At 36.0% G+C, this 23,506-nt stretch overlaps 1 protein-coding gene across 1 annotated transcript in view; it reads left to right on the plus strand.

The window, feature by feature from the left end:
• The window catches only part of LOC122808402 (transmembrane protease serine 13-like), a 373,755-nt gene that overhangs the window by 20,765 nt on the left and 329,484 nt on the right, over window positions 1-23,506 (plus strand). Inside the window, exons 3-4 of the mRNA XM_044079367.1 lie at window positions 14,823-14,942; window positions 18,769-18,812. Of these exons, the coding sequence (XP_043935302.1) occupies window positions 14,823-14,942; window positions 18,769-18,812 (164 nt within the window). The remainder of the gene's footprint in view (window positions 1-14,822; window positions 14,943-18,768; window positions 18,813-23,506) is intronic.

Genomic DNA, 23,506 nt, shown 5'->3' on the forward strand with positions numbered 1-23,506 from the left:
CAGCCAAAAGGCCAAAATCTGGACAATCTTTTTTTCTTCACACCAAGATACTGCAGCCTCTAAACTGGTCATGCTTAATGACAGTGCAAGGGACCCCCTCCTTAAAATGGAGTCCAAAAAGTTCTAAAGTCTAAGTAAGGGCTCTACAGGATGTGTAAGAAGAAGCAGAAAAGGGAGGGCGTATGTCAAAGTAAGAAATAAGGCTACCAGAAAGATCATGTGAGCCAACACAGGACTAAAAGAAAAATGGCTGAGGGCATTAAATATAAGAGGAATGTCTTCTGTTGGTACTTTTAGGAGGAGAGAAAGTGTAGCATGGAGAAAAATTAAAAACACTGAGCAGGGATGTGCACTGAACAAATAAACAAACAGAGACTTTTTTGGTGTTTTTTAAACAGAAGAAAAAAATATTGTATCATAGGAGGAAAGTGTGGGAGTAGATAAAGCCAGATGGCTGAATGAATCAACAGACTGTAAAATAGAAAGGAAGGAGCTTCTGCCATGGGCTTCATAATGCAAAGGGGCCATATGACAACATCATCCATTATCAGTCATATCAACAGGCAGCTGCAATGATCTGTTCACCACATCCCTACAAAGTAGGAGTTCCACAAATTGTACCTTTACGCAAGCAAGATGCATAACTATTGTGGGGAATTATCATGGGTGTAGCCAGGCATACTTTGTGTACTCTACAGAGTACACTTTTTCTGAACATCACTTAGAAAAGTGTAGCTTATACAGGGCATGATATGTCTGTGACTGTCTAAATTAATATCTTCAACAATAGATATATAACTTTGCTTGCAGAGAGTACTGCTAATCTAAAGGCAATATCTTTAATAGGTTTAGATGAAATAGCTGCAAATGATGCATGCATTTTTTAAGTGTTTGGGGCATCAGTTTTTGAGATGTGCACATTTGTAATGCTAGCTTGGGGGCGGCAATAAGAGATTGTGAGTACAAAATTGGATTCTCTGGCTGCACCTCCTGGGAATTATTGACCAATTACCTTGACATTAGAAGAAGAAAAAGTCAAATAGAAGATCATGAAGGAACACCAGACACATTTTTGGGAGGACATCAACCTCACAAGTGCTAACTAGCATGCATTCATGAAAAAACAAATCCTACCAGATTAAAGATATACAGTTTTATAACTATTAAGACAACAGATGAATTGAAGAATTTGGGAGTTATAGTAGTATGTACATTTCAGCAAGGCCATCTAATGTATCGCTCAATAGAGGGCTACTGCAAATTCTGAGTAAAACTTTGAAAATGAATGAATAAATCAACAAACAGGGTAGAAAAGATAGAACAGAGAGTGTAGTGGTGAGGGAGTAGTCATCTGAAAAGAAGAAAGAGTTCTGTAATGATGTGCTGCAGGAATTATTACCCTGACTTACTTTGTTCAATATTATTGTGGGACAAGACATACTACTGATGGTGGAGACAGGAGACCTATTTGCAGATGAATCCATATTTGGTGAAAAAAGAGTACCTCTCAGAAGCTGGACATATGTAATCATGAAACCCCTAAATTTGAAAATAATTAATTGAAATACCATTCCCAGCAAAACAAAGTACTCTTTTTACTCACAGTGATCTCAGAGTTAATTTAGCTAGCAGAGATGGGAGGACAAAGCCCTCCATATTAATGAGCACAAGGGAGTAGAGCTTCCTTGCAAATGTTTATTCTTTATTAAAATTAAATTAGGTACCATGAATAATTACTTGTTACATCTATAAAGCAACAAGTCAGTATATAGAAACTCATCTTTCTTCATTTAACTTAATTGGCTCTTGATTGCAGAGTCCAGCTACTAATTCTACAGAAATTTTAATTGAGACAACCTTCTGTATTTTATTATTAGAAATCTCTTGTATGAGTATTCAAAAATCTAGTAATGAAACAAAACTGCACTTCTAAAATCATATCAGTTGTACATTGATATATGAAATTCATATCATTGTAGGACTGTTTCCGTTTCTTGACATAATGGAAAAGAATTTACTAAATAATTGTTATTACTGAATAAGAACAATGTACAATAGAGTTTGTCAGATACCGCATGTAAGAAACATTAATTAATGTAATGATTACAAAATGATAACAATTTCCAGCTAATACTGATGGAAAATATACTATCTTAATGTGAATACAAACAGAAAACTAACTTCTCAAAATATTGTATTATCATCTCTGTGGGAATTCAAAGAAACAGTTTCACAGTTGACTCATTTCAGTTGATCTTGTTTCCAGCTTGTGATTGGTACTTGGGAGATGGAATAGCCAACCTGGAAATGAATGTGAAGAGGCTACCAACCAAAGAAGGCAGATGAAACCTGAAATTTAGCACTACAAGAGTATGGTACTCCACTGGGAAACAATGTTAATTAACAATGCAGTAAAGTGCTCTGGATGTCAACTCCATGGGCAAATAAAGGTGAAACCCTCACTATTCCCCAACAATCCAGGTTCAATTAACAACCCAGGTATGGGATGAGCCATTCAAGGATGGCTGAGTTATTGATAGATGGCTCACTCATCCACTTTGCTTCAATACTAACCCTAAAATAAAACAGAGGTACAGTGTGTATCATATAGGCTGGAAATATTTCCTGAGCTCTGTCAGCTGCTACAAGCACTATTCTTCTGGAGACACATATGGAAGTGGTGACATCCTTGTGGATTTAATGGCATAGAAGGCCCTCTCAAGAGTGAGAAAACATATTAGCTGCTAGGAGGCAGGATGTTATGCCATCATCAGAAAATCTCTGATGACTACCTAAACGATGATCTCCCATGATTAGCTCTTGCCCCAATGGAAGCAAATAGGACAATGGATTGTTGGATGAGTTGATGGTTGATAGGCAGGGTGGGTTAAAAACAAAAGCGTTCCAGGGATTATAGTCGTGGTGAGACTGAGTCATTGAGTATCAAGAGAGAAAGAACAACAAGAAGGTAAGACTAACAGAATGTGAGACTCAATAAGAACAGCTTCTAAGAACAGATAGGTGATCTCATCTCTGTATGAGTCACCAACAGAACCACAGCTGGCATATTGTTTCTAGTTCTGGAGGCTGTACAGGGCAAAGAACAGTATATTGTTGGAAAATGTACACTATGACAAAGAGAGAGACAGACAGAATAATGTATCATGAGAGTCTAGAAAGCCTGGAGCTGTATTCAGTAGCAACTAGAAAAAAAGGACAGTACAGCATGAGTATATAAGGCCATTAGTCAAATATTTGAGAAAATCAGATTAAAACTGTCAACAGGGTGGGGACAAACATAAGCTATATCACTTGAGGAAAAGTTTCTTGAGAAAATGAACAGGAAGAAGTTGCTGATAAAGTGCTTAGTTTAGAGCAACTACAATGAGATATTCAAAAGTTCTTGGAACAGACAGAAAACAAGAAATAACAGGAAAATGGGTATTTGCAAAGTGCTAGCTGCAACAACCAGACTGTCTAAGAAGAGAAACCATTAACTTTCACCTGCAACATGTATGTCTGTATGTGAAAGATATTGGACAAAGGGAAATCAATGGTTTTGATAGTACAGTATAAGGAAAAAATGCAAAGAATCCCACGTGGGAGAGAAGGGCTTGCGGGCCACCCTGCAAACATATGTGGTACTTGCCTTGCTGCCAAAAATGTTGAAATTGTTTTTTTTTGTAATTTTCAATTTTTGTGGACCTGTTATTTTGCAATGAGTGTGTATTTAAGTTATATTTCTTCTAAATGGTGCAGTCCATATACTCATTGCATGCAACTTATGACACGTCCTCAGTAAAAAGCAGGCATGGATCATTTTTGGTAATTGATGAATGAACAATGAACTAATTACAACATACTTAACGTGAAGTCTGAATCAAACATTTATGTTATAGTTACTGACCTGATGGTGATATTTTAGTATATCTGTCTATATATGTGTGTATGTGTTTATAATGAATAATTTCTGGTGAGTCTGATCAAAACATCGGACAAATTCAACAATGATTACCATTAATCATCACTTAAATCATTGCAAAAAGTAATCTGAAATGTAAACCAATGGGTCATACTTGTGATTGCTAAAAGTAAAACAACAAAAGAGCAGCTTTTTACCTGGGGAGCTTCACCCTCCACCACCAGAAGTCAAATATACTAACCCAAAGGTTGCACAAACTTGAAAAAAGGGCAAAAACCTTTGAATTATGTAATGGTCAATAAAATTTCCTTTGACCAATACATAATTCAGCAAACTGTACCAGTGATGGACAATGCCACATTTTCACCACATGATAAAATGCATGCAGTGATAATTCATATATATATATATATATATATATATATATATATATATATATATAGGCCTGCTATAATTTCAGTGATCTCCACAATGTCAAATCATTAAGCAATATAACAAGAAGTTCACAAAATGAGTATATTAAGGACTACTTATTCAATGCTAGAAGTCTAAACCACAAAATGCACTCTCTCGAGGCACTCCTAAGAATGCAGAACATCGATATCTGTGCAGTAACTGAGACCTGGTTCAAGGCTCCAGAAAGCACCCCTGCAATACCAGGCAACAGCTCTTACCACATTTTTCAGACACAAAACCAGGACCGAAACACTAAAGGTGGAGGAGTGTCCATATTCACCAAAGATATTCACAACACCAGTCTAGCTGCCCAATACAATGCATCTGAAATTCTCCAGGAGCAACTAACACTAGGTAAGACTGCAATCCAAATTGTAGCTTGCTACAGATCCCCCACCATGCCCCAAGATTCTCACTACACCTTTCTAAACATACTGGAAAATACCCTGCCATTAACTGGGAAAACTACTTTTGTAGCAACATCTTTGCCCAATGGTTCTTGGAATTCATAAATTCCAACACCCTGGATCAATTAATCCTTAGTCCCACCAGGGGCTCCAATATCCTAGACCTGGTCATTATCAACATGGGAAATCAATGCTCCATACCTATGGTCACCCCCTTGTTGGTCAGGTCTGACCATAAGCTAATCACCCTTGACATCCACATTCCGCTCCCCAGTAAGGAAACCTCCATAAAAAACTTCTCCAAAGCCACCTTCATGCTACTCAAGTCAGAAGTGACAAACTTCATGACACCCATGCAGACAGGAACTGAAAGTTCGACTGCTGAATCCTACACTAAGGCACTGTACGAGCACATCCACTCGTGCATGAATCATGCCATCCCCAATAGAACCAAGATGCTCTCCTCCAAACAAAGGAAGCCAATCTGGTGAACCCTTGCCATAAACAAACTTTACAACAAAAGGAAGAAACTGTTGCAGAAAAGAGGAAAATCTCAGGATGCAAAAAACTCCCTTACCAGCCTCAATAAGAAGCTGAGATCCCTCATAAAATCCTCCAAGGCTAGTTATGAAAATAAAATTGTCAAAGATTCCAAAGACAACCACAAGGCATTCTATAGCTATATCAAGAATCTAAATGACAATGCTCAGATCTGCTCTGAGCTACAACAGAATGGCATTAAATATACTGATCCCAAGGATATTGCCAATATCCTGGCAGATCGATTCAGTACAAACTTCACCCCCCCTCGCCCTCTAAAGGGCCCATCTCAATACTAAAAGATTGCCAAATTCTGGTAATAACAACCACACAAGTAAAAAAACGCACTATCCAAAGCTAAGAATACAGCATCCATGGGACCAGATGACATCCCAGGCTGTGTACTACATGAACTTCAAAATGAACTGGCACCTCACCTAAGTGTCATGTTTAATCACCTCAGGCTTTGTGCCCACTGAATGGTGCACAGCTGCAGTTATCCCACTCCACAAGGAACTACAGCCCCATCAGTCTGATGAGCCTGATCTGCAAGGCCATGGAACGTATTATCATTGAACTTATAAACAAAGACATTGGCAACCTTCAAACACTGGACCCCACACAGTTTAGGTTCATGAAGAGACGATCTTGTCTCCTGAACCTGAACTCAGAGGCAATCTCTGCTTAACATACAAGGCCATGTCAAACCCAGAGCTGTTGGACATGCTACACCAATCCCTCAGAGACACATGCTCCAGGGATCTAAGCCTTGTCATCACAATGAACAAAACATGCTGGAGGGATAGGTCCTGACCCAGAGACTCCCCAGACTCTGGAATAGACTGCCCATACCTGTCAAGCAGAGCACCTCTTTGGCCCTCTTCAAATGGAACCTTGACAATTGGATGGGAGATAGGAAATTCACCCCGAGGATCACGTCAGTCACCCTGCTAGACAGGGGACCAGGGAAGTAAATACTGTGGGAAGAAATAGTTAGGAAATTGTTATGGCTAGGCTTGTATAGGCCCTAGGGCCGATAGCCTAGTACCAACCTATGAACAATGTCAAATATCAAATCTTCTGACCTGTGCGGACACAGTAACAAGTATTAACATGGGCCTAGAAAGGGGGTCAAGTCTGGTTGTTTAAACAGCACTCAGCACTCTCGTCTTGCAACTTCTGGTCATGTTATTTTACGATTCGACATTGTAGATAGATAGCTATTGCTAATGTGTTTTTAAAATAAAACCTGCAACTGCTATTATTTTCAGTTTGTTGCCCCATTTTAAGTAGAAGGTGGCTTGTCACTGAGAGCAGCTTCTAAGTCATTATACATTTTTCTCTAGTAAATACTACTTTAAGTAGTGCTTTTTTCTCATTCATTTGTAACATCACATTAGTGGTATCCTAATCTCATCTCTTTGCAATATTTGTTGATGCCAGTGGTTCAACAGGTATCATACTGGCCTTTTATACTGGAAAATAAGAAGAAGATAAGTTGTATTCCCATACCAGGTGAATGGACTCATTTCCATTACTAACACTAAAGTGCAGCATTAGGGGATTTGCTGCAATCCTGGGCAGACCTTCCTGCAGATGAGATATTAGGCCAAAGTCCCATTTGCCTGAGTTGGTGGTAGTTCAGATGGATGTCAAAGTTCCCACAGCACTTAAGGAAAAGAGTAGGTGGGCTTTATTTATTTACAACATTATTTACGCTTAAGGAAATCTAGCATTATTCATTTTTTATACCACACAAGAAAGAATGCAAATTAAACATTCAGTTATTAGGCCAGTCATCCTTCATATGCCTTATTCCATAACCATTTGTTTATCTTACATATTGCACTGTTACTATCCCATATTATTTTAAGCAATAATTCTTCATACCTAAAGTTCCACATAATCCATATCACATCAATTAAAATCTTATCCACCTTGATCATTCTTTCATATTTTTATCATATTTTCCATACACAATCATGTTTGAATTTAGAAGGTTAATGCATTCATATAAAAATCAATAACTTTATTGCATACTTCTATTCCCCTCTAACATTCAATGAAAACATGTTCTATAGTTTCTTCAGTTTTATGCATCTTACATAGTCTTTTATTCTTTTTTTACTTTATCTGACTCTTAACAGTTAATTCTTTTTTAATCATCAATCACATTAGAAAATCATTTATTTTGTTGCTTCTTTCAAATCTCTTCTGCCTGTCGCTTATGGAATGGTTTACATCATAGTATTCCTATTTCCATGATTTGATATACTAATATGTTGTTATAAGTTTTCATCATATACCTTTCTATTTTTAGGTGTCTCCTTTACAGTAATATTTTGAAGCATAGATGTATCATAACATTCCATCAGTTCATCATTTTCCATTTTTTTATATGAACTAAATAAAGATTTGTAACATATGACAGCTGAAAGACATTCCAATCTTATCTTTTTTTTTTTTAATTATCCATTTCTTTCTTCAGTAAATGAATTTTAGTTTCACTTTTACCAAATTTTAAACCCAGCAGATCAAATTCATTTTCTAAAAAGGAAATATCCTATATTCTATCATCAAAGCTTTTACTTTTCCTAATCAAAGTAAACCTACATTAAGTTAGATAATTGCTGTAACAATAACATCTCTTATCTCATATATAGTTCCTAAAAATTTATTTAAAGTATCATGAAAATTATATTACATGAGTGGATGAATGCAAATTCTGTGAGACTCAACACCCCAAACTGCAACCCACTGGAAAGAACAGCATAAAAATAGTGTTTTTAGTTTCTTTGCCGGGGACAAACCCTCTGCACTGTCAATAAGGGGCTGTGCCCCCTTCCCCCTGTATTATATAATCATCTCTAAGGCCACACTATGAGAGAGGAAGGGAACAAACATCAGGAAATGTTGCTTAGTGCCTGTACAATTCCCCAACAATACTTTTCAACAGAAATGCCAGAATTGTTGGGGAATTGAATATTGGGGAGTTGAAGCTTGAGGAATTAGCATTCATTAAGCAGTAGTGTAATGATTATTCCCCTTTAAAATGTCCCACGTTATGTTATGATTAATGCTATCGTAAGTTTTCTCTGCATCCTAAACTACAACTTAATATAAATTTTCAGCCTAAATATAGAATCTATTATGTTCATTAAAATCAGAATATCTTAAAGCTGCTTTTCTCCAATATATCCTATAATCATGAATATGTTTAAATTAATTACTTGTTCTTTGTCATATTATTTTAATAAATATTTTGTAGTCATTATTATGTACTGTCAAAAGCCTCCAATTCCAAATATTTTATCTTCCTTTTATAAATAAACTTAAAAATACCTTTGTATATTTTTCTGATTTTATATCATGTTTCATCAGTTCATTTATAATCTCTATTACAGCATCTTTCTCTTCATTATTCATTTTTTGTTATAAAATTCACATCATAGTCTCTCTAACCATGGAGCATTATACCAATGGTAATTTATTTCTAAACCAAATCAAATCCTTTTCTCTTTATTTATCTTATAATATTAATTTGTATTTCTTCAGGAAACATTTTCTTATCCCATTTTTATTTTTTTTACTATACAAATCTTGTATATATTGCTCCATAATTTTCAGTATATCATCTTGAATGCAGTTTCTGTTTGATTTCAGCATTTGTAATGTTTTTTATGAGATGTCATCTTTTCTTCATTTTAAAAATACTTCTGTTTATACCACATAATTTTTATTCTATCTGTATTCTAGTTGAACAAAATTCATTCTTTACAAATGTTTTATTTTTCCTCACTCTCCAGACTATTTTTGTAGACCATCATTCACATCTTTTATGTAATTATTTTTCTTTATTCCAATATTCCGTCTCAAAGTAATTGCTTTTATAATTTTCCTTATATGGTATACACACATCCTCTTCATCCATAAATGGCCTTGTAGCACAATGATTATTCTATAATTCCTTCATAGATGCTCTAAAGTGAGATGTTTCAATAACTTTCCCTGTTAAACATTTCAGTCATTTTCCTTTAAAATATTCCATTTTATCTCCCATTGCTACCCATATAACACATTGGCTTGAGAAGCATATCACTTACTTTTGTTATTCCCTCAAACATAATAATATAATTAATTTTTCTTCTGAGATTAATTCTTTTAACTCTTGCTAATGCTCGGCTTTAGGTCATATAACTAAGTCTCCCCAGTATCTGACACATACTACCTTTATTTTTCACTGTAGCATCTTTTCTGTGACTCGTAACATGTCTGTAACTGATATAAATACTGTACATAATTTCTATCAACTATCTTCTTAAATAATTTTTCTATTCTATATTAAGCATCCTTTTGTTTTTAGCATGCTCTTTTATTGTATAACTTATTTTTATTTTTTCATTTAATGCGTGTTCAAATTCTGGGCTGAGTTTGAAATTGGTTGAATGGGATCAGTGCTCCACTCCAGTTAACCAACTGTGTAAATAAATAAATAAATAAATAAATAAATAAATAAATAATATGTAAATACTCTACTGTCCCCAACTTTTAACCACTTATATTTTGTCATTGACTACGTTTTAACATCAGATCCTGTCTTACCAGTTTATTTCCTTGAATTACATACAATACAATCACATATTATAACTATATCCATATTTATAAAAGCATAATTGCTAAGTTCTTCAAACAATGTCCTTTTCTTAAAGTTAGTGAATGCAAAATTGCAATTATTCTATGTACTTTTTATCTCTTATATCAGAGATGATATATCTGTCTAGTTTGACTGTAATAATACATAATATTTCTAACTGATTAGAGCATAAATCTTTCCTAAAACTCCAGATGATTTTATTAGCCCATACGATGTCCATCTGCATATGTTTTCTTTGCTTTCATTTAACAAAATTTCATCTTCCAAACACTGTACAGTCTTTAATCACATGCCCAGCCTAACTATACTGATTACAGCACTTCTTAGATGGTTCTGTCCCACAGGGGGGAAAAAAAACAGCTCTTGGGTTGACCCCAGTATTTAACACACTGTTTTATGTTGTTGACTAATATGATACTTGCAAATGTATAATTCTTTCTTTCACAATATTTAAATTTACCCACACTACCCATGACCCATTCTATAAATATCTGTTATCCGGAATTTTATTTATATTACACAGTCTTTGACAGTTTTTTTTTTTTGGTAAAGAATTTCAATAACTCCTGTTCTCATGTATCACAAGTATGAAACTACACAACCAACTTTTTTCTTTAAACTCATATTATGGCTAGACACCATATTATGCTTCTATGGACCACAAATGGATTTTTTATCAGATCACAAAAAAGTTCTCTGTTAAGTCAAATGATTCAAATATGAGTTCACAAAATGGTTCTGATTCAAATATGAGTTCACAAAATGGTTCTGATCCTGATGAATCTGATCATGAATATCTTTGAATACAAAACCCAACAGAGGAATAAGAGTATTATAAACTGTATCTCTTGTCTCTATATCTCTGTTCTTAAAAACAATTGTCACCACTGGCCATCTTTTAACATTAGCAACTTCATTACTTTTGTTGGCCGTTACGTGAGTCACTGCTGCTACAGCACATTTTGTCACAGTACTGTTTTATTTTTGTTATTACTATTTTAAATGCATCACCTTACTTTGCACACTATTAAAGTCTCCCTCTTCCATCTCCTTAATGAAACTATCCTGTCACGTCTCCACATGCATGTTTCCAGTAGCAACACTTTCCTCAACCAGAAAGTATCTTTCAATCACAACTGACAAAGCTAATTCTTCATTAGGCTGTCCTTTGTCAATCATATTCTGTAGTGTTAGCTTATCTAAGCCATCTTCTTGCAAGTTAGTTACTTGAAACTATAAGAATCCAATGACACAGCACTTTTCAAGCCACCTCGTTGGCTGCATTTTAATCATTTGCATTTTGGTAGTAATATACCATTACATGCATTGCTTCTCTCCTTCATGTTGTTTTCTGCTTCTTCAACTACTTTCCAGGCACACAAACAGGAAAAGAACAGGAGAAGTTCCCTGAGGCCCTGGCCAAATTTCCCATAATCAGTATAAATACCACTTTGAGTGTACTCTGAAAAGAGGCTACTAGCCTAGTGGAACTATACTAGTTAAGAAAGGACAAATAAATAAATAGATAGATAAAAACAAACATACATACATACATACACAAAAATTTTAGGGAATAGCTAGTATTTCTTCATAATTCCAGAGTGATGGATATTGTAATGCCCATTGTAATTTGTGCTTTGACCATGACAAGAAAAAAGTCACATGATCCTGTTCTGCCTGCCCTCTCCACTCTCCTCCCTCTCACAGACACGGTTACTGCCTCACACCCGTTCATAACACTCACCTGACACTCGTACAGTTTTGACATAATACAAACATGTTTTCATGCATAGACAGTCAGGTACTCTGCCTTTCTCTCATTTATAAAAATTGCACCGCACATTCATTCATTTAGTACACTATCTGCATACTCATATATTCAGTTTCACTCATCATTCAGTCATACTTATAACAATATACATTAGAAGTTTTAGTCGAGCAGCTAAGGGCATATTTATTTTATCTGCAATATTAGCATTTGGAAGCCATGAATACTACGCTACTGTTTATTTACTATGTATTTTCTTGTTGTCAAGGTTTTAATAATGAGTAGCTTTTGTTAACAAAACTATGACAAGTTACATAGGTTGATAGAGAAGCACTAGGCTAGTTGACCTTGTGGGCCATTTTAAACCTAGTCAGTTTTCCTTTTTGTGCTTAAATTAACCTATCCCATTTGGTCAGAGATTGGCCTTATCAATCTCCTAGTCAATAATTATATATTACTCATAATGAGAATAACTGGGATCATACCATAGATAATTTGAAGGGACCCATGTATGGGATAAAGCATTTAGGAGCTACCTTTGTCCATTAAGAGTACATGGGGCAGTCCTGGAGTGAATGTTCTATTTGCTGTCTATAGATCCAAGTTGCAGTTGAATATGGACAGTCATGAGTTTTGTTTTATGTGGATGAAGAGTCTGTTCCACAGCTGCAGTATCCTCTACGAGATATATGTGTCTCCAAACTGTTACATTGATGTTTCAGAAAAGGTTTAGAGCATTTCTGATGTTTGCTTTGCTGATGTGCAGCAAATCTATCAGTAATGGTTTGGAAGATACCTTGTGTGTCAGATACAGGTCACCTCTTAGCAGTCTATAGGATACAGAGTATAATGACAGGGCTGTGAACCAGTCCATGTAGGGCTTGTTGTTTAGGCTTTGTATTCTTTGCATTAGGTAGCTCTACTTATTTTCATATAAAAGTATGGCTAGTATCAGAGGGCATCTTCTAATGAGTTGGATCTTTTAAAGGATATACAGTACTTTTGGCATTGTTCCCCCCACCCTTTTTCTCTGTACCAGCTGAATAGTGTATAAATTATATTTGTATTGCTACTTATTAAGTAAGGAGGCTATATCTAAGGTGCTAATTGTTTTATGACATAAGTCAATGACATAAGTCATACTAAACTCAATTGTTACATTTTTATATGATCTGTCAGCCGTTATAATTGTATTCTAGAAAATCTGCTGTTTGGCAATTTACTGAATGACCTAGTCATTATACAGTAAGTAATATTAGCAATAGAAAACCACAAAAATGTATCACAAACACAATCCAAACAAACTTTAATGAAAACTACAAATCAAAACAACTGGTAACACTTTCATTCTTTTAACAGAACTTCATCAGACCAAGTTGTAATTACTAATTCAGTCATTATCTTTAAAGTCACATCACTAATTAAATATATTTAATGTATTAACCCTTTCTTCTTCAGCACAACTTTACATTTTTCTCTGCCATTCATTCCAGGAGAAACACATGTTCACTCTAATCTGCCAAAAGTACTTCTTCCAATCCAACTCATCTTCTGCTTCACCTTTACATCTATGATTATTAATGTGATCAATCACAAAAAAAATAAAATTTTACATTTGTCAGTGTCCAAATGTTTCTAACAAGCATGTTTTGCTAGCGCATTACTCATGTCTGCTTTTTCAACAGCATGCAGACGTTCATAATTTTTTTATGAAATTCCCTTGTAGTTCTCCCAATATAAAAAGCTGAACACAGCCCACAAAAAACTATATCTACAACATATTTGGATTTGCAATGATATTTATCTTGCAGCCTTATTACAAAATCTCTTGCTGCCAGCCAAATTTTATTGTCCACTATAATATGATCACAAATATTACAGCTTTTATATTGAAACATAGTTTTCTCATTTGCTGTTGATACTTTTTTATTATTACTTTTTTTAAAAATATTCATTCAAAATTTTCTCCCTGCTTGGGCACAAAAACTGGTTCATTGCCTATTACATTTCTCAATTATTCATAAGGAACTTCCAATTATTTTTCACTATCTTTTGTATATTTTTCACATCTAGTGAGTTTTCAAAAAAACAGGCCAGCGAAAAACCCTTGTCTTTACAAACTTCCTCGATAACTGTACATTAACCACAATCTACTGTCAGATTTTCATAATTCCTTTTTTTCTATAGCACTATTCATAACACTATCTGCTACATTTTTGGACACCCCCTCTTATAAAATCTTTCTTTCAAAACTTCACATGATTTTATATATATATATATATATATATATGTTGTTGTCTTTCGGCTTTTCCCAGTTAGGGGTCGCCACAGGGGAACTCCAGTCCGCTAATGATTGGCAGTAGATTTTAATGAACGCCGAGGTGCCAGCTCAACGTTCAGCCTTCAACGAAGGCACACCCATTTACGCATGTCTTTCAAACGCCCAGCCAACCGCGGGGAGGACATGCAGACTCCACACAGAAGGCACTCCCAGCACTCCAGACGAGAATCGAACGGGAGAACCTCTTGCTGTGAGGCAACAATGCTACAGCTGATATATATATATATATATATATATATATATATATATATATATATATATATATATATATTAGCAGTTTTAGTAATGTAAGAAAACAAAAAAGATATTACTAAACATAAAATTAACAGACAAAATTGAGCCTGGAGTGGAAGTGAATTCCATTGTCCTTAAACTGCTCTGCATGGTTATCTCATAAAATGAGAAGAAAAGTTGGTAAGATATATCATTTCTGAACTAAGAAATTGTATCTGATAGAGCTAAATTGTTTGCTATTCTTTCAGCAATTTTTTTAAATGATAACCTACTATTTGAAGAAAATATATGCTCGAATAACCCTCAGAATCCAGGTTTCTAAGCTCATTTTTATAGCTGAAAAAGTTTATTTGGATACTGCTGTTGAACATTTCTGTGACGTGTGTGACAAATGCATGCAATTAGTTCAAATTTCACAAAATAAACAGTTCAAGGACATTTACTGTTACTGATACAATTCCTTTGCTTGCCTATAAACTGGTTGACCTTGTCTTTGTTAGCATTTCCTCCTCTAGAACCATTGATCTAAAATCCTTCAATAATCCTTGCACAGAAGACTATGCAATGCTAAATGAATCTGAAGCTGTCGCCAAGCAGATTTCCAGTCTGTTGAAGCCAGTGTAAGTAAAGCAATGTTCTTGTTTGAATTTTTTTAATCTTGTATCATTTTCATTCACCTTTATTACATTTACAAATAAAAAAGCCATGACAAGGTCTATAAAATCACTCAAAACAAAAGCTATGATCTGCATTACCCTTGAATGTTAATCCAGTAAAAGCCTCATCATAATTTATTGATAAATTGCTATCATCACTCCATTATTCACACAAATGTAGGCATTATTATTAAACTCAGCTAAATGGACATCAACAGTTTTAAATGTAAATGTATCCTTAATTGTCTTAGTAACATTCCAATACTGTAATTTTTGAAGTTAGTGTAACAGGTATCCAGAATGTATTTATTTTTTTAATCAAACCTAACTTTTGAGTGCAAAACTTGGATCTTCATATATTACAAAAATGCCACTGCCATGATTTTGCTGTTTTACTGAAATTTTTATTTAATTATGCGTCTATAAAATGGGAACTTCACTACAATATATTGTGATTGCTTATATTTCTAGATGTTCACACTTGTTTCTACTTGTATTTATATGCATAATTGCCTTTTCTAACTAACTTGTAACTTCAAATGTTTTGTGTTATACTTTTACCCTCCTTTTATTGAAACATCTGACACTGGCTAAACAGATTACAACTCCTTCTAATATTTGATGATTTCAATTCCATGCAGAAAAGAAGCTAATTAATTGTACCATGGGACTACAGCTTTACCACTTTCCTTGGCATTCAGGGAGAGTCATGCTGCCAGCTCTAGTTGGCTAACCTGGGACAGCTAATAAACACAACAGCCATAATCTTTAATTCAAAGACATGGTAAAGCCACTCCTAGAAATACCTAATTAGTGGATAATTACCATGTCTCTGATTTGAACACTGCACTGTCAGATCTGACAACTGTACTGTTCACCCTACCTGCATATGCATTGTGGTTGCACAGGCACCTTCTAATACACACGCACATAAACAGCTTACGTTCCACAAGGAAATCACTAACACACACACACACACACACATACACACACACACACACACACACACACACACACACACACACACACACACACACATGCACACACACACACACACACACACACACACACACAAACACACACATGCACACAAACACACACACACACACAAAATGCATCCATATTTATGCCTTTAAAAATACACACACACATACACAGTGTCGCAGTATCCACATCTAGTATCAAGATCAATTCCACTAGAGTGAATAGAAATACACTTTCAAAAGACAGTGCACACTTTTCCTTCCTTGTGTCTTGAATAACTCACTAAAGTGATTCTCTGACTCATACTACTGCATTATTCTAGTGCCATAGCATTATCAGGGGAGAGCACATTAGCTCCCCCCGACTATCATATTTTCATGTGGCTTCTCCAACAAGACTGATGTCAATACTGCAACCAGTATACATATACCAAACATGTGGAAAATTGGTCTATGACTCTGTCAGGCTTACAGCACAGAAGAAAACTTCAGAATTAAGGCATCCACAGTGTGGCAAACCTTACTAAAATCACAGGCCTTGTTTCTCAGTATCCAGTAATACTTAGAATGGGCTCATTTGCCATTTTGCTGTCTCACTGTAAACTAAATAAGAGACGCTTTGTATACATGTTGATATAAAGAAGTAACCCAGGAGCACTGGTCTGATTATGAACTAATCAAAGCCACACAATGTTTTAAATGGAAATTAAGGAAACCAAACCCTAACTCCAGGCTACTGACTATCAGCCGGTCATAGTCATAACACCATCTGACACAGGCACTATAATGTAAGATAATGCTTTCCATTCTGTAGTTCTTGGCTGACATGAAAATGCTCAACAAAATCCCTCAGCTTGTGTTGTTGAATATATATTTCTGATCACACAAGCTAGAAGTAATAACCTCACATGATGAGTTACTAGCTGCTATATATAAGCATAATGAATGTAGTATACATTATATGTCCATATGGCAAAGTAAGTGCAAACAGATAAGCGGGTGTGCAGGTATATTCCACTGTATGCCCTCTAAGGTGCATAGAGTAATCCCACAGACTATAGCCTGCACACAGTAGAATCCAACAATGATACACAATTCTAGCTCATCTGCTTAGGAACGTACTACAGTAGAAGTCAAATCTAACCTCTCTTCTGCTTGTTTCCTAACTCCTGAGCCAGGACAAAGAGAAGTGACCAGTTTTGGTGCACTGATCTTCATTTACAGAGCCTCTGTTCCCAAAACAATTTGTCAGTGTCCACTGCAGGCACTCTGAGATATAGGCTAATATTCTTGTTGCTGAGATGTATCCTGATTATGGCTATGAAAAACAGCCCAATGAACCTGTACCTAAATCATGTAATGACTGACTTATGTTTGTGGTTCAGACATAGTATAACTCCTTTTAAAGACTTTGGTCATGCCTCAAGTGAATACAATACAACACAAAAGATGAACTGTAGTAAACTGATAAACTGAAATCTATCAATGTAAAGTTAAACAAAATGAAGTGCCATAAAAACTGTCCAGCTGAACTAGAAAACAAGCCTATCAGATGTTAAATCCTTCCAAATGGAACAGATTTTGAATTGTACCATCTTAAATTAGATATCTGGGGAAGAAGGTGGTATGCAACTTTTTAAAAATGAATCAGCAGTGTAGTGCTGTAGTTTTTGTAAGCTAAGATATAGCCAGCAGTACACACCAAAAGTATGATAAGAGACTTAGGGACACAGGTGGACAGTGGTCTCACCTTCAATAACCACATCCCTACAACAGTCAGGAAATCCTTCTATGTGGCACACCTCATCACTAAGGGCTTTTCATCCAGAAAAAAGGAAGTCATTGTTCCACTGTACTCATCCCTCATTAGACCCATTATAGAATACAACGCCCCGTTTGGTATGTACCTCTCAAGACATCTGCAACAACTGGAAAGGCCGAAGAAATACCTTAGTAAAAGAATCATAGGCCTAAAGGGCATGCCCTATGCTGACCACCTTAAAAAACTGCAGCTATACTCTGTTGCATATCGTCTACTCAGAGGTGATCTCTGCTTAACATACAAGGCCATGTCAAACCCAGAGCTGTTGGACATGCTACACTTAAAGAAATCCCAATCCCTCAGAGCCACACACTCCAGGGATCTAAACGTTGTCATCACAATAAACAAAACATGCTGGAGGGATAGGTTCCTGACCCAGAGAATCTCCAGGCTCTGAAACAGACTGCCCATACATGTCAAGCAGAGCGCCTCTTTGGCCCTCTTCAAAAGGAACCTTGATGATTGGATGGAAGAAAGGAAATTCACCCTGGGGATCACATCAGTCGCCCTGCTAGACAGGGGTCAAGGGAAGTAAATAGTGTGGGAAGAAATAGCCAGGGAATTGTTATGGCTAGGCTTATATAGACCCTAGGGCCGATAGCTTAGTACTAACCTATGAGTCATAATCCTGTGAATCGAAGGAGGACTGTAACACCTGTGCTATGTATCTGAACATACCAGATTGCATGCATCTCATTTCTTTGACCTATCTTTAAAAAGCTGCCTTTTTAGTCTAGGTGTAAGATAATTGCATGAACTAATATGGAAGAATACAATAGTAACAGAGCAAGGAAGCTGTGCCATGTTGAGGTATCAGTATATGGATCTGAAAAAAATGAGAATAAAGCTTTATGATCTGAGAAATGAGCTCTGTTGTGCAGCACGTTGATATGTTCATTGCCCAAAAAATACTTTGAGCTTTTTTTTTGTTTATATGATCTAACACATCACAGCAGCATTGACTATTTGTTTTTAATCCTTATAGAAAGACCTGCCCCAGCAGTAAAGGCATATCTCTTCAATGCACAGGTAAGAATGCATTTCTGCATGACTGGTGTGAACACATTGCATGGTACATCTAATTCTTTTAGTATCTTTTAGTAAATCTGCACGTAAAACCAGAGCACCTTACCATCAATGTAGGCCAATTTTGCTTTGTTTGAAGTATTGCTATATTTTAACAATATTTTCCCTAAGAAAAGGGAGGCAATGACTTATAATAGAGACAGGTAGTAGTTGGCAAAAACATTCCTGCTAAGGCTGATTTTCAGGTAAATAAAACTTGGTTTTCCATCCTCTGCTTTTCTGGTCTCCTGAGGGGAAAACTGTATAATTTAAAGCAATGTTTAACATATTTTATATAAACACCACTGACTGATATGTAACATCTTTGTAGGTTCTAGGCAGTCTGCTTAGCTTAGAGAATTTAATAGTATCCTGGCTAAAATACAAAAGTTTCCCTTCATAATTAATTTATTTTGTATAGTATTGAATAAAGCATTCCCTTGAAAAGAGAATGAGCAAAGAATTGCCAAAATGATACACACCACTGACAACAAATGGTAAAAATGTGAACTAAAGGAACATTTTCAGCAAGGCATAGAATCTTATCTCATTCTTTCATCAGTCAAAGGGGAATGCTGTGTCATGATCAGTGTAGATAAAAACCATGTAAAATAAAATGATACTGCAACACTAAAATACATTTTATGAAACAAATATGCAATGTTATATTTATATAAATGATTACCATACAGATTATAAAATGTCCAGACTATTACACTCTTCTCATGGGTGGTGTTGCATTATTTATTTATTTGCCAGGAAAGACCAATTGGGCAGAACCCCCTTTTCAGCAGAAGCCTAGGGACAGAAGCTCCAATAAAAAAATGTCATTGTCAATAGATCGTGCAAACACTGTAAAGTAGTATTTACAAACAGAATACAATTTGATGTGAAAGTCCAACCATGAAAATTATTAATAACATATATGCCAGTACAATAGATTTTAGCATACAATTAAAGAAAACAGCATATGTTTTGATTACAGGGTTTAGGCATGTTATAATATACTGTAATAGCATGAACGTTTGGAAAAGTGAGGGTAAGATGAGGATAGGATGGATGTAGTATCATGAGCAAAGCAAGTGAAGATCCAATATAGAGTTGCAATATTGGTTAAGGGTGAGGCAAACATCCTAGTGGCATAGACAGAACATAGAAATAAAGTGAATTTAGCTTAGTGAAAGTAATATTTAGAAAATAAAAAGAGCATTGCATGGATTACTCAACTTATGTAAGGCAGTCTTCTACTATAGATAAAGTAGATAATCTTCTGATTTTGGTAAGTAGCGATGAAGACAGGAGGATGATAGAGTGGAGCAGACAGGTAAAGGAGTGACACAGATGGGAGAAAAGGCGGTAGGAAGGAAAGGAAGATATATGAATAACATTATGGAGAGGATAGAAGAAAGAATCAGATAACAAGGGAAAAGTTATAATTACTGTGGCAGGGCAAGAGAATGTATTAACAGCTGGGATTAGAACAAACATGATACAATTACATCCTGGAAAGTGAAGAATTAAGAATGAAAGTGGGGCAGTAAGAGTATGCAGGACTATCTTGGTTCTAGAGAGCATTTACATTACCATGATTATTTCAAGTGGTGTATCAGCTGAGTATTAAACAGATAAGAGTGATCAATTAGCCTCAGTGAAAGAGGAATTTTATTTCATAACTTTGAGAGAAATTTGGAGTAGAAGGTGTCTCCAGTTTGTTTGTGGGATATAGTAGGTAGCAGCAGCAGAAGTCTATCTTTAAATCAAGCATCTCTGTCAGGTATGTGTTTTTGGACAAAGTTTAGTAGAGAAAAGGGTATGAGCAAAATTACACAGGAAAAAATGGGAATCATGGGAACAATACATGCAGAAAAGGAAGGAGGTTTAATAGAAGGCAGGATTTGAATGAGCTATATAATGTTTGACTGACAATGACTGGATAGATTATAAATGATGTATAATGTTTGCAACTACAATTTTGTCAAAGTGGTTTGTGATGTATAATGTTTGCAACTAAAATTATGTCAATATGGTTTGTTTTCATTTATATAAATGTATGATTGCTGATATATAGGTTCATAGGTTCATAGGTTCATACTAGGCTATCTGCCCTAGGGCATTTATAAGCCTAGCCCTTTAGTTTGGAGAACTATGCCCATTATTTTGCTGTGCTCTCTGTCAAAGTGACACTGAGGTAATCCCTAGGGGTATATCTCCATCCATTGGTCAAGATTTCTCTTGAACAAGGCCAGTGAGCATGGGGTGTCTCTGGGTGATGAATCTGTCCCTCCAGCTGTTCATCAATTCTGGGTTGGACATGGCCTTGTATGTCAGGCACACACCTCTGAGCAGACGGTAAGTGACTGAATAGAGCTGGAGTTCCTTCAGTCTGGCAGCATATTTGAGACCCTTAATCCTTTTGGTGAGGAACTTTTAGGTCTTTTCCCTGCTGCAGGTGTCGGGTCAGATACATTCTATTGTACTCAATCATTGGTCTGATGAGTGATGAGTACACTTGATCTAGATTTGAATCCCTTCATGATCAGGTGGGCAATGTAGAAGGTCTTCCTACTACTTTGGCGATGTGAGGTTACTGTCAAATAACCTCTTCTGTGCTCAGTGGATTGCCACCTATATGGTAGCTAGGTATGACTATGCATTTTTTGGCTTTAGTCCATGGCTCTGGCACCAGTTATCCATTTCTATGAGGACCCTTCTGAAGGATATCTGTGTCAGATGTGTTCTCGACTATGGCACCCAGTTTGCAGTCATCTGCAAATTTTGTCAGCCATAACCCTCCTGTGTTTGCTTGCACTTCTGAAAAGTAGATGCTGAACAAGAGTGGGCCCAGGACTGAGCCCTGTGGGACACCACTTGTGACAGGCTTTGAGTCTGACATGCAACTCTGACCCTGTGGGTTCTGTCACTTAGCAGTTTTGCTACCATCTTTGTGGTATGGGTTAACATTATTAAGCTGATGAGTTTTTCAATGAGCCTTTGCCAGGTCGAGGTAGGCTGTGTGGACTGCCTTTCCCTCAATGGCCTTGGTGACAGTTTCCAAAAAGTCAACCAAGTTTAAAAGGCATGATCTGGTTGGATCCAAAGTCGAGGCTAGGATTAAACAGCTGTGGGACACCATCTGGTCCCATGGATGTGTCCTGTGAGCATATCTTTGAGAAAGGTGTCTAGAGCTTGTTTATGGCTGGGGTCCACCAGACTGTATATGCAATAATTTTATAAAGATGTTTCTTGTCTAAAAAAAAGATTTTGTAGAGAAAGGCACTTTTTAAATTATGAATGGTATCAATAGTCTTTAGTTTAGTGAAAGAGAGATCATTTGGTATTTCCATTGAGTTTAATTACTTCACAGCTATGTAGTGGTGAGTTCTAGACTGGAGGTTAGCAGCAAATCTGGCTACATTATTACAGCATTGCTCAACTTTTGTTATTTGGAAGGAAGGAAGATTTGTGAATATGGAGGGTTATATCGTGGGAATGGAAGTAAGTGCAGAAGCTAGTGTCCTTATGCCAATATCTGTTAAGAAATGTTCTATATAGGAGTCCCCATTTTTTTATTTTTTTTTATTTTTACGGTGACTTGAATGTGTTGGTTAAATTTCAGATTAGCACCTATAGTGACTCCTAGAAGCTTAGCTTAAGGAATTACATCAGCTGTAATTCTGTCAGATGAAATGATAGTGAAAATTTTGTTCATATTTAAGAGGTGTTTAGGGGTGCACATTCATTTTATTTTTTGGGATTAAGTAAAATGTATATACCTTCTAGCCCAGTTTCAGTATTTATGAAGGCTTCTTGAGTTTGCCTTTGCAGTTCGCCAAGCATAAAGGATAAACACATGAGGGTAGATCTGTCAGAATCCTAGGCAATGGTGGCAGATGTGCTGGCTGAGTATAAGTCATTAACAAAGAGGGACAATAGGAGAGACCCAAAACAGAATCTGTTGAAATTTATTGTATTTAGGAAACAGTGCTACTGCTGTGGAATTGTCAGAGGGAATAGGGAGCTGAAGTCCAGAAGATGTTTATGAAGCTTAGAATTAATACATTTTCAAGGAATTTTACAAAGAAGAGAGAGAATAGCAATAAGCCATACAATGGATAATGTTGTGGAATTTCCTTCTTTATATAGGGGCATGATTTAAGATTGCTTGCAGATGTGTGGAAATTGCCCCTTTACTCAGCCCTCATTAGGCCAATCATTGAATATAATGCCCCCTTTGGTGAGTATCTGTCCAGACACATGCAGCAACTGGAATGTCCACAGAGATACCTTACTAAAAAGATACAAGGCCTAAACAACATGTCCTACACGGACCAATGGAAAGCCCTGCCACTATCCTCAGAAGTATTTTTAAGGAATGAAGCAACTGTGTGTATGAGGAGAATATTAAATTTAGATGCAGTACTTAGATTTGGTTCATTAAGTAAAGGGTATGGTTTTGAAGATCTGCTTAGATATTGGAGATTGATTTTTTCTTGAAAGTTTGGGATTTATATGGTCAGTGCTTTGTAACTTTTGGAAGTGAGATAACATGGGATTTTGTAAGGTTTCTTAGTTTTGTAAAAGTCTGTAAGTTTGGGATAGTTTTATGTGAAACTCATGTTCTCCATGCCTTGTCATGTTCTTTCACTTGTTGTTTGGCA

This window comes from Protopterus annectens, chromosome 8.part0 (assembly GCF_019279795.1).
Source record: "Protopterus annectens isolate FY-2018-M chromosome 8.part0, PAN1.0, whole genome shotgun sequence".
In the NCBI taxonomy this organism is placed as follows: Eukaryota; Metazoa; Chordata; order Ceratodontiformes; family Protopteridae; genus Protopterus; species Protopterus annectens.